Genomic DNA, 17,078 nt, shown 5'->3' with positions numbered 1-17,078 from the left:
CGTAATCCAGTGCCATATTTTTCCTAACTCACCCTTTCTGAAATGTTGAAAAATAGTGACCTAGCCCAATTTCCAATTTTTTCACAACTCACCTTCCCTCCCCCCCTCCCCCGTACTTTATGACCGGTGTGGCCCTTTATCTCAAACAGTAAGAGAATTAAAATTAATAGCTTTCAGTTCGCGAGGCTATAAAAAGACGCCCTTGCGTGTTGGCACAACTTCAAGGTGGACCTTATCATGACATTGAGTTAGTGTCACAGGAACATAAAACGAGCTTTAAAACATATGCAACAAATATAATCCTGTAAAGCGCTGTAAAATAATCAGGAAAAGAGAGCTTGAGACGGTGTTTCATAACATAATACCAACTTGTGACGTTTTGTCGACATTTTGTGAGATACTGAGCAGTTGCAAAGGAACAAAGTTTCCGATTGACTTCAATTAACCGGCTCATCATATGAACTAACAATTCTCTCGTTCATTTTGACCTGACGTGAAAGTTTATTTGTTCGGACAGCGCCTAGACTCATTAACTGCATGGATAATGTCCCCGTTTGGCGCTAAAGCTGCAATTTTCGAAAATGGAGGATACTGGTAACATCGAAGTGCCTGAATCTTAGAGGACCTTTTCCAACTCCTGCTACTGCAAGTGCATGAAAATTACGGACTAAGTGATTCAAAATGGGTGCATTTTTATTTAGAGGGCTTTTAGCCATTTAGAAATGTTTGTGATATTCTTGAGAATTTTTGAGAATTTCGCGAAAGAAAAATAAACGCACTGCTCGCATGCTCGTAAATGCTCGTAAATGCTCGCAAAGGCCATTCGATACCTCTTCTAAAGGAGTGTTTCCGCGTGATAGCTAGGAAGAACTGATGGCAACGACCAGTCGAAAGAGAGCCGGTGAAAGACCGAAAGCGCAGTCGCCAACATCGAGGAGGGCATCGTTGGACTCGGGTCACACATCTGTGCGAACCGCGCTCTGAGATAGTAGATACTGATGTGTGTTTTTCTTCGCACAGAAAAGTTAGCTAGCACTCCAGTTTATCCCAGTCTTATTCCCTGCATCAACCTGGCTTCCAGGGTCTCTCTTCTTCCGCTTCAGATAGAAGGGAGATCCTGGGATCGAGGCTATATGGTTGCTTCTAAGTTACAGGGTGTACTGCACATCGCAGTAAAAGGGTAGCGTTTTGATCCATTTGAGCGTTATTCATACCTGACTGTAAGCGTTCTGTTTGGTGGTTGTCAGTCTCAAGTAATACCTCTGCAACGAACGGACTGTTTGAGTTGAAGGCTAACCGGCTGAGATCGTGTTGTTCCAAAGCAGGCTCACGCTGATCCAGGATTTAAATTCAATTGAAGTCTAAATTTCCCTTGCGCAACGCATTTTTCGAGTCAAAGTCAAACTGACGAACGAAAAAATCTAGGACGCTTATGGGCAGGGTCAAGTTAACTTTGTGATCTTTTATTTCCTATTTAGTCGTTTCTCAGAAGGCATTACTGAGTTAATTAATTGTGCATTAGAGTGATAAAGATGCTAAATTGATGAATGATGAATGATTAGTAAATGTCGTTAACGAACGGTTGTGTTTTTTCACTAAATATTGGAAATACGTACCGGTAGCCTGTGAAATTTGCATATATTTAGCTCTTCATTAACCGAGCAGGAGGTCTGTATGGGAGAATCTTGACCGAGGTCGTGAGTACAGACCGAACGCAGTGTGGTCTGTACACACGACCGAAGTCAAGATTCTCCCATACAGACCGTCTAAGCTCGGTTAATAAGATGTTTATTATATGGCAAACGAGAAAAATTAATTCATTTAATGTAACCGGTTTGTACTAGCTGACAGTTTGCTTGCGAACGGCGATGAGCTGAACTTGAAATAATTCTGCCCAAGTTTGCTCGTCCTCTTTACTTTTTCTCATCAGGCTTTTTGGCACCTCCATAGATAAATATTGCTGGAAGAAAATAGTCGATAGTTTTGCATTTTAGCTTGCAACTTTTTCTCCGCAATATGTAACCGGTCTAGATGCTGGTCTAGATGGGAAAATCTAGATCGCTTTCAATATCGATTTCACCCAATCAAATTCGTGAATTCGGTAGTTCCCAGTCCTTGTGAGACACAGCCATATAATAAATACCTTTATTAACGTTTCCTCTCGGTTTCTAAATGACTTCAATACTTCATTTTCTATCAGTGAATTGAGCCGAATTTAGCTGCCAATCATTTGCAAACTGTTTCATTACGACCCTTTTACTGTTTTAAGGGAACAATAGTTTCTGCTCCTGGGTTGTTCTATACAGAACCAGATCATCAATTCGCTACGGCCCAGGGTACTGATCGAGGCAACTTCGATTCTAGGAAATCGACCGCTACTGGTCAACGTTCAATTCCTTAGAAGAGGCTGATCGACTATCATGTGCCTTTCGACGCCAGAGCACTGAACACTACTGACTCTTCGTTGTCTACTGCTCAGTAAGAAGATGGCAACCGATCAAGTTTTCGAAAATCATGTACATCAACAGCCTCTAAACTATTCCAACAGTTACCTCGATTTCCTGGAGGCAGTAAGAAATAGAGCAGAGGAAGATGTGAGGTGTCTACTGCCGATAAGTCCAAATTGTACAAGAAGTGAAAAAGATGATGAGCATGATCTCACGCAGAAGCAGAAACTTTTGAAAGCCCTTGAAAGCAAAGATCCCGCTGAAGTTTGGAAGCTAATAGCGGAAGCCAAAGAGTCTGATGTCAAGACCCTTGAAAGTCTAAACGAAATTTGTCAATCGGTGGCCGAACACGAACGTCTAAAAGAAGAGGGTCTGTTCAGGGGCTTGTGGGGCAAACTGAGGGGCCAAATAAGACGTACCGGTGGATACGGAACTTCCGGAAGTAAATACCGTGAAGAAAAAGAAATACAAACAGAGTTTCAACACGAAGAGGAACAACAATGGATCAGGATACTCTCCGACCCACTTTACATTGGCTTGGAATGGTTGTGGAGGAATAATCCTAACAACAGAAGAATACCAAGAGATAGGAAGTCTGAGGACATCATCGAAACCTGTCTTGACGACGCATATCTCCTGGAGAAAATTGCTTTGTACGAACATCACTACAGTCGAGACGAGTACATGAATAGAGCGCTGGAGTATGAAAAATTTGCAGCCGATGTTATCGAAGGAAGTAATTTGGGCCAACTTCACGAGATTTTGGATGTGGAGGGAAGTGGTTGCTTATTGCAGGAGAAACCAATGAATTTCAACCACAGTTTGAGTCTTCTCAAAATCGCTGCCGATAAAGAAAGAAAGAAGGTATGTACATATTGGTTTCCTGTAATTCCCATAACACAATGTTAATTTGCGTGCGTTGTGTGACGTGAAAATTCCAAGAACAAAAAAACGTTCATGCATGACTAAGGTGAATGGCCGGAAGCTCAGATAACACTCAATAACATTATTGTTTTCTTTGGGTTGTTTGCTGAAATCTTCCTATAAAGCCAAAGGTTGAATGTTTGCGTACGTGAAGCGAAATCTTTCCCAAATAAGTCCAATGACCAACAAGCCAATAATTTCAGTTTTCTAAGAAACTGCATTCTGAGGGAAACCTCAGCTGCATGGCACTTACTCGAAAAGGAATAATAGATATAGGGAGCAAAAACCGGAAACAAATGATCTAAATTGAATTTGTATCTCCGAAAGCGAGAGCATTAATATAATTGTCAGATATATCATCTTTGTTTATTATGTTACTTGGATTACATCACTAAATGATCACAGATATTTCAATGTTACCTTTGAGAAGATGTAGAAATCACTGATAGCCAAAACTGTCAACTGTCACTGTCGATGTGGTGATTCGTTGGAGAAAAGTTGCAGAGCCGAGCCCTTCAATGTCTGAGCAATTTTGTTGAATACAATCGTGGTTGAAATTATAATAACAATAAGTGAAGAAATTTGCACGAATATAAGGGTCAAAGTTTTTGTTATTCTTCATGCGAATTGCTGTATTAATTGTTACTATGATTTTCAACCCGTGCCGTATTTTTGAGTAAATGACGTCATATTACTCCAATTCTGAACAAAGACTTGGAACAAGGAAAATTAATGGCGGTCGTAAATTCTCGGAAATAAAGGTCCAAAAAACATGAGCTCTATAATGTTTGTAATAGACTGGAGTTTGGCAAGATTCTAGAAAAGACCTATTGTGTACGAAAATGTAAAAAACGGATATCGAGAATTTGATCATATAGAGGCACTTCAATTGCAACCTTCCGCGGAGGTGAGATGACCGAGATATCATGATATGGACTCCGGATCCAGCGGTCCGGGTACGGCCGGTTCGAGCCCTGTCCGGGCCTTCCTGTTGTGAATTTTAAACAACCTGCCGAAACAATTTCGACAACCAGACAAATTACTGGGAGGTAACCAATGCAGCTCTGTGTTGACCGATTTACCGTTGCACTAGTACAGCTTTTAACAGTACCACATATTCAGCGACTTTTATGTCTAAAAGGTTTTTGTTCTTGTCGTTCTCGATTTGCAGTTTGTGACGAGTCCGAAATGCCAGTCCGTCCTCAACGAGATTGTTTACTATGAGTGGCCGTACTGGCAAAATATGAGCTGCTTGAAGAAAATGGCTTGGTTCTTTTTCCAGCTCCTGTTTGTTGCAGTTTCCTGCATCTTCTACATACCCGTACGCTTGGCACGTAAGTTCCCTTGCTGTGACAAAGATGATAACATCTGGTGGAGGTTCAGAGAGAAGTACGAACATCCTTACTCTAAGTTTATCAACCACACAATGTGGTACCTGGCTTTTCTTTTCATCATATTTTCGACCTCCTTTGAGAAAGAGTTTGGGACGACAGAGACAGGACTTGTATGGCTTGGTAAGTCACGAGGGACAGAGTGTACATGAGAATAACAATGATCGAACGTAGCACAGTTTATGTTGTAGTTAGACCTGCTAAATGGAGAGGTGTAAACATGTCAGTGGTATGTCAAGACTGAATTTCCGCGGATGGCATTCTTAGCTGTTCTTGCATCCACCAGATGGTGTTCCTGGGCTCTAACAACATTGCATGGAGTGCCTTCTTCTCCCGGGGGGTACTCCCAGAAAAATCGGGTGGGGGTGTGCGGCCCGCTTCCCAAAACCCTTACCCTATTTATGACCAAAATCTGCGATATTCCCTACCCTATTTATGACCTGACCAAAAATTCGAAACCCTATTTATGACCTAACTCTTAAATCAAAACCCTGTTTCAGACCTGCGTTATAATAAGTTCCCTAGTTCAGACCAATGTTAAATTACCGTAAACATAATTTGTGAAGGGCTTTTGTTGATTTTCTTTTCGATAATGATGAAAAAGTGGCTTTTTTTAAAAACATACCCATATCAAGGCTAGCGTGCAAAAACCATACCCTATTTATGACCAAAATGGCCAAAATCAGCTAAAATCGATACCCTATTTATGACCAAAACAGCTGAAAAACCATACTCTTTGGGGCCGCACATACCTACATAGCCCGTATAAGGGAGTACCGCCCCCCCCCTCCCCAGGCTTCTTCTCCGACAATCCCTTGATTAAAACTTTTAGATCTCCACCCAATCTGAGCTTTTGGGCGGTCTCAGTTTCTTGCTCTGGCAGTCTGGCAGTCTACTCTCCTTCCCATCTCGGTGTGGCTTTACCACAGTACTCTGTACGACCAACTAACAGTACAGATAGAACCCGAACGCTTGCCTTGTCTACCAGTTTGTGTCAACTGAACATGATGTTGGCACAACATCCCGCTGTCTAAAATATCCTATATTCTCATCGAAATAACCATGAAGAACGTACTTTCGAAAATTTCCTTCGTATACACGATGTAAGCTGTCACTCCAAGTTTCAAGCTATTTGCAGGTCCGGATTTATCAAGTTTGATTATTTGTCAGCTAGCCTAACCAGTCCCTCAATCGTTTTGTCCCGTTCTGCAAGAATTGAGATACGACGAGCTTACTAGTTAGTTGACGAAAAGCACGATACAATAGAGGAGGAAGAACATCAACACACGAACCAAGTTCACGGTTATCAAGTACGAATCGATTGCGCTGGAAAAAAGACAACAAACTGTAGCAAAAATTATTTTGTTTCTCATTATTCCAAATTATATGTAATCACTCTCCTGTGCAAATAATACACATATACTAGACATTTTACGCATAAGCGTTGCACACCTATCATAACTTTATTAACCACGCGGGTTGTAATTCGGTTGCAGACTATCCGGTGATTGCATTTGTCCTTGGTCTTCTCTTGCAAGAATCCCTGGAGGCTCGGAGACAGGGATTTTACATTTACATGTCTAAATGGTGGAACGTGGTCGACACGCTGATTGTCGTTACCTTCCTGACGTCATATGCCGTATGGCTTCTTGCGTGGACTTACTATCATAGGAACTGGATGCCAAGGGAACCGTCATTTATCGTAGCAGATGTCTTATATGCAAGCGCCACTGTAGTTGCGTACTTCCATTTGACACACATCTTTCAAGTCGACTCAGTTCTGGGCCCTCTGCAGCTGTCATTGTACAAAATGCTTAAAGATGTACGTAGATTCCTTTTCATCTTTCTGGTGCTGTATATTTCGTTCGTCACTGGCGTGGTTAAGGTATACTCCTACTATGTCGCCTCACAGATGAAGTTACAAAAAATGAACGTCAGTTACTTCGAAGAGTCCCATCCTTATACCAAGTATGTATGATAACACAGGAAAAAATTATAGTCTTGTATTAAATGTCATATTTTTCTTAGTTTCATTTTTGCACACTATACTGTAGAAGAAAGCAGATTTATTGGGAGAACGCACGCTGCCTTTTCTCCTTAACTCTAGAGGAGAACCAGTCGCTGATAAGCTCTACTTCCAACGTAGAATAGTTTCTTTAGGTTTTAAATGGACGACCATGGCCAGCAGAAGTTACTTAAGAAGTAGGCTTCCAGTTTACCACAATTTCCCCAGTTCCGGGAGAACCCGGCACTCTCTCTTCCATAGAGGCCTTTTGAGAGCCCCTACCCGGGGGAGCCTCTGCGGAGGACAGAGGGAGAGCTACGTCAAATTCGACCGACAGAAGTTTAAGTAAAACTGGTAGCAGCAATTTCAGCGTGACCACCTAACTGAAATCAATTTATGTCTAAAAACACTTTGAGACGCGTTGGAAAATAGGCTGTTATCTTGTGACCAATGCCTTCAGTTGTTCCCTCAATCTGCTATCTATGGCGATCAGTTAATAATCAAAGTATATCTGAGTAGCAAATCACAATGTGAGTTTTGCCGAAATTTCGGGTCCATTATTACCCTAGAGTTTTTAGAGACCTGCAGCTTGTTCATCTAAAACTAACGTTAACGCATTTACGCAGTCTTTGACACGCTGATGCAATAATATCTGACTGAAGAACACAAAACGACATCGCATGTAAGCTAACTTGTGACTAAGAACTAATAATTGAATCATTATGATCTACCATGTAATATTAAGGAAACATAATGTGGCCATCTTAGACTCTGATTGGAAAAGTCGGACGTTAAGCAGGTGCTATAATTCATAATGTTACCAATTGCTGTGGTTTTTTTACTTCTCAGTCATGTGAATGCGTCGATCGGTTTGTTTTGGATGCTTTTTGGTGTCGTGGAAGAAGAGAAAATATCAGTGCAAGACCCTGATTTTGTCCTTATAGCCACATTTGGCCACCTTTTCTTGATGACTTACATGGTCTGCACCGTTATTGTTGCTTTAAACATGCTGGTCGCCATGATGAACAACTCCTTTGACAGAATCATGGTAAGTTTATTGGATCAGTGTTGGAGTGACTCAATAATGAGGTCCATACCAAAATAAACCCATCAGCATTTAATGTTCGTACAGATTAGAGGGTCGTACGGGGGTATTCTCGTCATACGTGATTAGCTGATTTTATTTTCCGTGAAACGTGAAGTTAGGAAATTATTCTTCGTGACTTGTGACGTGAAGGTTTTGCGTGACCCGTGAAGAACCTGAATTATTAACAGATATTCGTGACTTTACCACTCTATTCTACGTGATTTTCAGACGCAAGTCCTCCGAATAGTTAGAGTCGTCTATCGAGAGTGACTTAGGTATGCGATTTGCAATATGGAACCGTGACTCAGCCATTCGCGATTTTACTTTCTTCAAACACTGCTTCTATTGTAAGAACGGGTCATTAAAAAGAGTATCTCACTTGCTTATTTTCGTGATTAGGGAAAGCGAAATTTTTATATCCGTGATCCGTTATCCTCTATTTTTTTCCGTTCGTGAACCGTGACAGAGACCCCCCTGTACGACCCTCTATTTAGTGATCCAGTCAGCATTGTTCCTTGGATCGTGTAATACAGTAACGAACGAAAATTTCATTGATAAAAATCATTGCTTTCGACCTTTCAAAAAAAACATTTATTAAGGAAATTGTCTCCCTTAAAAAATTACCAGGCGTATTGGTTTGTACATGCTACATATCTGTGTAATTCCATAATGACTGCTTACAGTATCGTTAATTCTTTCCATTAGGAAAACGCTGATATGGAGTGGAAGTTCTCAAGAGCCCGAATGTGGCTGGAGTGGATCGACAAAGGCGGTACCATGCCGGCGCCTTTAAACATAGTCTACTATATCTTGTACTTAGTGATCGTTCAGTTCTGTGGCAAATTCTTGAGACTTACGAAAGAAAAATGCCCTTGTTGTGAAGGTAACAAGGTAAGAATATGGTGTCCTGACGCTTTATCCCGCAGAAACACAATTAGATTTTATCGATAAATATGACGGTTGAGAGAATTCGATGAAGAGCCGCTGTAATTATAACCACAGGGTTCGTACCCTTTTTCAAAAACAAATTTCCAGGACTTTTCCAGGACTTTTCCAGGACTCAGATTGATTTTTCCAGGACTCTAAAATTCACATTAACCCTTTCACTCCCAAGATCTTAATGTTAATTCTTCTTACTGTCTGCCATAAATTTCATATTTTTCTATTTGAGTTTAACAGATTTCCAGAACTTTCCAGGGCCAGTAGCCCTTTTCCAGGACTTTCCAGTCCTGGAAAATGCCACAATAAAATTCCAGCACTTTCCACGTTTTCCAGGACCCGTACGAACCCTGTAACCAGGAGTGAGAGTAATCGCATTAGACGCTAACTCGAATATCATATAAACAAGGCGAGGGTTTTAGAAAGACTATAAAATGTTTAAGCAAGCAACCGGAACGATGAACCTGTTGGTATACATTGGATCAATAGTGATCTAATCGGTTTCACATATAAAATGAAGAATACAAAAGCAAAAACCGACACAACGTAGGATGATTTTTTGAAGGTGTACTATATTTCGGCTGGCCAAACCAGCCTTCTTCAGGTACAATGAGACCAGCTGCAAGCAATCTACAGTCGCATTTTTTTACCGGATTCCTTCGAGGATTATGTTTTTTCTAAACATACATGAATGCTTTAATTCGTATTTAAGAATGCCTTGATACGACATTTCGTTTTTTCTTTTTATCCTTATCCTTAGGACGAAGAAATGCAAGAGGCCAACAGAGAGGTATGAATGTAGATGACAGATTTTGAGCTCTGGATCAATGCAGAAAACAAGAGTGGTTGAGACTGAAAGAGTTAACCGCCATATAGGCCTTATTTTAAAGGCGACTCCTCTCAAGTCATTCTTAAATAACTTGAGAGGGATCGAGTAACCCTGGACCTACACGCATATGGAAGATAAACTCTCTTATCCTTCACTCTCTCTTGAAATAGATCAACTCCCAGCTCCCCACTCCCTTAAGAGACCAAGATGATTTTGCTCATTCAATCCTCTTTCTGGCGTTCAGTTAGTTGGGATGCAGCGCGAAAAAAAAAAAAAGAAAAAAGAAAAAGAACGGTGGAGCAAAATAAAGAGAGAGGTTCGGTGTTCTCTCTCCTTCTTGCACAGGGCTTCTCCCGGCTTATTTCTCGTGCGCCTTTTTCCGTGCAGCGGCCCAACCAACTGAACGCCTGGAAGGGGCTAGGCTCATTCTGACGTGAGAGATATCTTTTCTCTTATAACTATCTCGGCGTTCACGCGATATTTGCAGCGTGACTTCAAAGTTTGAAGAGCTTATTAAGCATAACAATTGTGGTTTGAAATATTGAAAATACAAAGTAGTAACGGAATAATGATCGTACATTAATCATTTATGTGATGGCTATTCGGACAAAAAATCTTAAAATCAAATTATGATATAAATTGCATTTTGGATTTTAATATCATTTTATTCTCAGAGAGACGAGGCAACAGTCAGGAAGGAGGTAAATTCAAAAGCAACAGTTTTACATCAATTTAAACTTAGGCCACAGTAGAAGATGTGAAATAGTGATAAAATCAATAAATGCCTAGATTTGTATAATTGATTAATTGATATAAGGTGGTATAGATGAAAGTGGACCATGCACTATTTGTACATGGAACTCAAGAAGCTTATCATAGATAGAATTGTACACCTCTCAAACTTTTAAATTGAGAATTTTCTGGTAGTTTTAAAAAGAAATAAAAGCCTTTTTCCAAGCTATGCCTTTTTAAACTCGTTCGCAAACGATCTTCATTAATTTCTTGAACAAAGTAATTTCTTCTTCTAATGCTTGGGATTCCACAGTTTTGTTTGAAGTTTTTCAGTTCTCTGCTGGTTTTTGTTTGTTTATTTATTTGTTTGTTTCATTTTAATGTCGTTTAATTAATTAATTCACCATCAAAGAGGCGCAAGGAAATTGTGAAGGATCTGGTGGTGAAGTATTTGCAAGATCGCTACTGTGGAAAAAGCGTAGCAGAAAGCAACAATGAGGATAACACAGGCCTGAAAAACACAGATTTAACCGAGAGAGGAGGAAAACATTCCAAGAATATCGACGACAATATTAATCTCCTGAAAAGACTAGTGGATCGTCAGACCAAAGAACTTGCCGAACTTAGCAAGAAAATCGATAGTATAATTAAATGACCATATTTTGTCTCAATGTTGTGTGACAAACATTCGAATATTTGCTATTAATATTCATGGTAACCACTGCACATTATTTGAAGATAAGCTTAGCTTAATTTGTAGCGATTAACTAATTGTGACAAACAGGTTTCCCTGTTTTAACTATAAAACTACGTTTATTTGTAATACTTGAAATTTAGTACCATATTATGCAGGAAGCATTATTTATTTAGCTTTACAATAACAACTGGAACATCAAATAAACCCTAGGGAAAATTTTTTATATAATAACTGTTGTGCTAAAAATACAAAAAAGGAATAATTTCATGAATAACAAATAAAATAGGAAAATTGTCAGACGAAGATATACTTTTGCTCATCAGAGACAGTAATTTTTGTTTTTAGCAAAATTTAGGCTGTATTGTTCACGATATAATATTCTATTGTACTATTTAGTGGAAACATGTTATTAAACTGCGCTGAAAACTCATCTCTGAGATAAGCCCCTCCCCACCTTCTTATAAGCCCCATCCCCCTTTGAAATGTCCTTCTCGATGTCATGAAAAGAAATATGTCCTTGGGGGTAGGCTGTTAAGGATTTTAGAGTAACTGTTTTCTATTCATTCAATAGGACGTTAACAGAACTTATTATATGGCTAGCTCCGTGAGCGGGCAAGATGAATAAAATCCTGCGCTGTGATTGGTTACCCGAGCGGGCAAGATGGAGCTATCTTGCCCGCTCGGGACTACCCGCTATGTCCCGCAGGAAAAATTTCCCTGAAAGCCATATAATAAATCCTTTATTGACCAAGTTTGTTCGGCCAAGATGACTGGATATTGGCCTCGTTCTTTTTTTGCGTGTTTATGGACCTCGACTCCGTCTCGGTCCATAAACACGCAAAAAAAGAACTTGGCCAATATGCAGCCATCTTGACCTCACACTTGGTCAATAACCCATATGTATTACGAATCTGGAGCATTACAGTAAAAAAAGTCCTGTCTCCGTAGAACTCGTTTCATGTGGCGTAAATTAGACGACACCTAAGTTATGATAGTTGGGAAATCTTTTCCTAAGAACGAAATTCTACAGTTTGGCACGGTTTCCTTTTTTCGGTGGATGATAACTTTGATGTGGGTTCGGCAGATTGTTACACATTGTTACACCACGTATCGTCTTTCTCTTAGCCGCTGACCAGTAGCCATACGAAATGTGCGGGCGCGAAATAACAATATGGCGTCTAAAGTGCTGGTCGCGCCAAAGCGCTAATCGCCCAATCGCTCAGATTAGAATGGCAAAGGGGGACGACCTGTGCCTCGAGAAGCTCGCAAAATCATACGAAGAGATCGGCAGACTGCTTAATTTGTGGAATGAAACCGATCATCATTCCAATGAACTGATTCAGTCTTTGACGAGTCCGCTGGAACAGTTGCGCTCATGTGAGAAGGCTTGTTTCAAACGTCCCCCTCTCGGTGATTTTGAAGGGTTGAAGGAGAAACTGCAATACAAGCTGCTAAAACAAACAGAAACTATTATGACAAAGTTGCAGGACAACATGTAAGCTATTTTATAAGTAGTCACTTTTAGGCGCAATGGCCTCATGGATAGTGCGCTCGACTCGATCCGGATATAGCGGTTCGGGTTCGAGCCCTGGCTGGGGACATCGGGTTGTGTTCTTGGGCAAGACACTCAACTCTCACAATGCCTCTCTCCACCCAGGTGTACAAATGGGTAATGGCGAATTTACCGCTAGGGTTAACCCTGCGATGGACAAGAATTCCATCCAGGGGGCCGGGGAGAAGAAATACTCCTAATCGTTTCATGCTACGGAAACCGGAGATAAGTGCCGGCCTGATGGGCCACGTGGCTCGTATGCAGACTTTGCCTAGCTCACCTACTTTTAGTCATGGCCCCCTGGCCTGGTCGAGAGGAGTTGATAAAATTTGAACACAAATTACAGAAATTGATCGGAATTGATGATCAAGAAAATTTTGCTATCAATTTCAGATTTTCGTTATCAATATCGATTAAGCTCAATTAGTATCAAAAATTATCGATTTCAATCGATTTTTATTGATTATCAAAATCATTGATTGTAATGTCCTCAGTTTTGATGGCTGACAAGGAACGACTACTCATCTTTAATCTCATTGTTCAAGCTCCAACTGGCATCTAGTCTGCTTCACAGCCATTATTAGGGTTGTCACACAACACCAGCATCTTGTTTGTAATTGAATTTGTTGAGACACTGGTACTGCCTTTGGTTGTTTCAGGAACACATTCAAAACTATTTCAAAGAAGATGTCAACGCATTGGTCTAGCAGTTTACAAGTTTATACACTCCATTCAGGTAAGTAGAGAGTAATACAATTTATACCATGCCATAGAAAACAAAGCCAATAAGAGTACAGAAAAGATGTTCTACATTTGGTGGTATTAAATCCCACCTTCACGTCATGCGCCACATGTATGTCGCATTGATTATGTTGGCCACTCTATTTTCTATGGCATGGTATAAAATAGTTATGCCTCTGTCATAGTGACCACAGAATATCCCACTTGTCCCTTATATTTCCTTGGAATAACGCCTAAAAGCACTTGTGTATTCTGAGAAAATTCAAGTGACTTGTGGGATATTTTACGGTATACCACTTGAAAGCATTGCATAACTAGTATGTAGTTTGCAGTGATCAGGTGCTTAGATATATCTTATTAACCAGCAGCAGGGCCATACTGGGAGAATATTGAGTCTTATGCCAATAAAACTGCCCAAACATGAGATTTTCACTTTGTTTTTTCAAAGAACAATCCTGATAGAAAACAATGGCTCTTTTGATAAAAAGGTGTAATTGTGTGTCTCAAAATTTGGTCACTTGTAATCTAGATTGTACATTTTCACTTCATGCTGCTATACTCTTCACAAGAAGACGAGGTTGACTGGTAAGCTTGAGACAAACAATTATACTTTATTACTATTGTTCTCCAATGCAAATGAACAACTGCAACCATTTTATGATGACTCTTTTCTATGAAATCAATGAGCTGAAAGTTTCAGAGATAGTCATACTGTGAAGAAAAAAAAATGAGTACTTGTTTGAGGTGGCTTTCAAAGACATTCAACAGATCATTAACTACGGTAACCATAATCCTCTCTTAGGTTCTGTTCCAGTGTCTGTGGTATGTGAGGGGACCTCCACTCAGCCTTCAATAGCAGACCTTCTGGAGTGGCTCAGTGATTTGGAAAGAATTTACAGTGAATTGTATCCTTAAAAATCAAAAGTGGATGTTGATAGACTCATTTTAGCTGACATGGAATTGTACCTGTGGAAGGGAGGGTTTTTGTGTTTTTGTTTTATATGTTTTTCCATTGACAAGGGCACAATACATTACTGCAATCTGCTCAAAACCAAAAATAATTTTTTTATGGCTACATGTGGTTTCGAAGCTGTTTATGAGTGGCTATTGCTTTTAAGGCGTGCAGTATTAGCGCAGTCAGTATACAGACCTTTTTCAAGGGTTTTAAAGATAGTACATACTTAATTTGTAGTATTTAACTCAAGCCTTAATGGGGAAAGGAAAAATATGAGAAATGAATAAATCAGCCATGAATACTTCCTGTAACACCATCAAAAAGAATACAGTCATGAGTTATTATTCCACTGCATTTTTTTTTTTTTAGCCACCCGTTTTAGTACTGAACTCCCTAGTTGACAGTCCCAGATCTCCAAGGATGTGGAAGAGTCTTACAAAATATTTTATGTTGTGTGATATGCTATTGATATTATGCTGTTGAAGGCTGTGTAGTCAGGTTTCTTGACATAATTGCCAAGATATGAGGAAAAAGTTGACATTTTGGGCAGAATAACTTACATCACACCAATGGGAAATGTATATACAGCAATCAGGGAGTGGGCCTCCACCCAACACAGGCACGCTCACAAGATAAGAGGTGAGATGTGGTCAACAAGATCTTGGTAGTTATGTAACAACTTGAGGGCAGCAGCATTTGCTTAATGTTTGCTGTAGAAAGGATGTATTTTATTTTAATGCAGTCGTTAACTAAAGGTTTTTTTATGGGCATTTCGAGCAGTTTTCATTAAGAGTCAAGAAAAAATTGGTTTTGCATTACTATGCAACACGATTGGCTTACAGCAGTTTGCAGTTGAGTGTCGAAAGTAATTAGACAATTACTTTGGTTTTGGTTTTACTATGGTTTGAGATTGGCTTTTGGTGGCCTAATTGGTAAGAAATTGGTTTGGTTTTGGTTTCACGACACTCAGTTAAAAACCGCTCAAAAAATCTCGCCCCACTTTTTTCATCCAATCAGAAGTTACCCAAAACCAATCCTAACTCGTTCGCACAAGTTTTTCCGTGCTTTGCATCAGCATTACTACTTCGAGTTTTAATTGGTTCATTGGATTGTCTTTGTTCTTTGTGATTTGTTAAAGTGATTACTTACTAATCATGGTAAAATTTAAGAGTTGCGAGATGCTGAAACCCTTGTTTGAAAATCCGGTCCAATACTGAGACTCGAACGATTTTAATCTCAAAATGAATGAAACATAGTAAAACGAGTATTCCTGACTCAGCATGTAAGATTGTAAAATTTGGAGATGAATCAAAAGTTTCCAAGACCCAAAATTATCTAGGTCCCGTTTGTCATCCCTGGCGTTTGGTAATACCTTAGAAAAATATTCCTAAAAGATTTCTTATCTGTCTTAAGTATTTCTTTACCTGTCTGGTTCAGGCTTTATTCATATTTTCTGATTCTGTGCAGAGATATTAATTAAGGAGATAGTAGTGATACTGGAAGTTAAAGACTTCGTCTCCTTAAAGGAGTCCTCGTTAAACGTAGCCTGCGTCGCTGGCAGGATTTCTCACGTGAGTGCTTTCACCGGCGGAGCTGAGCCCTGGACGCTAGGGGCGAGGCCGCGAGAGAACAAATCGTTGCAAGTCGGATAGTTCCACAAAAAAATTAGATCGTTCCAGTTGTAAAAACTTAAACAAATATAGATCGCTCCACGGTACTGAAATGATCTGACCAAAGATCGATCTGATAGTAATTCGGGTATTTTCGCGAGCGGCGAGGGACTCGTCACCTTCGCCACTTTTGTTAGAGACTTTCCCCACTAAAACAAACTCGTGCGCGAAATCCCGCCTCCTATGCAAGCTAATGAACCGTTGTTGGATCGGAATGTTAGAACTTATTAATTAACGACTACCGAAACTATGATCGACTCGTTTGGCATTGGCACACAAATCGATTGCTTTAATATGTTGAATATTCGCCAGCGTATGCTAAAGTTACTTTTTTTTTTTTCGTTTTCAGATATTATGGAGCAAGTAGCAGTGTTCCTGGCAAACAGAACCTGAAAATAGATTGATTTGACATAGCCAATATGGAAGTGTAGTCCAGGCGCCGTTATAGAACTGCCAAGCCTTTTACGCGACCTGTTACCTACATGTACACATGTAGTTGGGAGAGGACGATTGATACGCAATGGAGACACATGAAAATTAGATATCGTATTCGGACATTCTAGGCATGTTTACATCATGTAACTCAGATATAACGATAAAAAAATCAATTGCAATATTGAGAGAGGAAGCCAAATCAGCCTTAATTGGTTTTCATGCGGCTCCTCTATCCAGGTCGAATTAGAATTTGGAAATGTTGGTTTTGCGGAGGGAGGAAAACCGGAAAAAAAACCTCGAAGAAAGACGAGAACCAACAACAAACTACACATGACACCGGGCCAGAATCAAACCCGTGCCTCATAAGAGGGAGGCGAGCGCTCTCACCACTGTGCCATCCCTGCTCCCCAAAACAATTCCGATTGTAAGCCGCTCTTTGAAGAATATGTTTTGTATTTTATGTAGTGAGCGTATGTTCGAAGACTTTCCATGTTAAGTACTTGCTCAGTGTTTCAGGTCGTTATGTATAGAGATAAACATAAAAAACCTTTTGAATGAATGTAATCATTACTGGAGTTTTGCAGTACTTCTTCATGTGTTTTTTTGCTGCATCTCTCTCAAGTTCATTTAGGTAATCAATGGTTTGGGCCGATGTCCACGAAATGAAACATTTT

General features: G+C 40.0%; 2 protein-coding genes across 2 annotated transcripts; both read left to right on the top strand.

Moving 5' to 3' along the window:
- Positions 1 to 2,195: 2,195 nt before the first annotated feature.
- Positions 2,196 to 11,023, top strand: LOC145491215 (short transient receptor potential channel 4-like). The gene is made up of 8 exons (XM_081470370.1): positions 2,196 to 3,311; positions 4,543 to 4,885; positions 6,259 to 6,730; positions 7,617 to 7,815; positions 8,560 to 8,745; positions 9,554 to 9,583; positions 10,297 to 10,323; positions 10,767 to 11,023. The coding sequence occupies exons 1-8, from the start codon at positions 2,487 to 2,489 to the stop codon at positions 11,007 to 11,009; spliced, it is 2,325 nt and encodes a 774-aa protein (XP_081326496.1). The 5' UTR covers positions 2,196 to 2,486; the 3' UTR covers positions 11,010 to 11,023.
- A 1,160-nt stretch (positions 11,024 to 12,183) lies between these two features.
- Positions 12,184 to 17,057, top strand: LOC145491503 (AFG2-interacting ribosome maturation factor-like). Its single transcript, XM_081470751.1, has 5 exons — positions 12,184 to 12,546; positions 13,263 to 13,339; positions 14,147 to 14,249; positions 14,820 to 14,938; positions 16,319 to 17,057. Exons 1-5 carry the CDS (start codon positions 12,200 to 12,202, stop codon positions 16,360 to 16,362), a joined length of 690 nt encoding a protein of 229 aa, XP_081326877.1. The 5' UTR covers positions 12,184 to 12,199; the 3' UTR covers positions 16,363 to 17,057.
- Positions 17,058 to 17,078: the final 21 nt, after the last annotated feature.

This window comes from Orbicella franksi, chromosome 1 (assembly GCF_964199315.1).
Source record: "Orbicella franksi chromosome 1, jaOrbFran1.1, whole genome shotgun sequence".
NCBI classification, from domain to species: domain Eukaryota; kingdom Metazoa; phylum Cnidaria; class Anthozoa; order Scleractinia; family Merulinidae; genus Orbicella; species Orbicella franksi.
The sequence above is the reverse complement of the archived record's forward strand: the minus strand, read 5'-3'. Positions and strand labels throughout refer to the sequence as shown.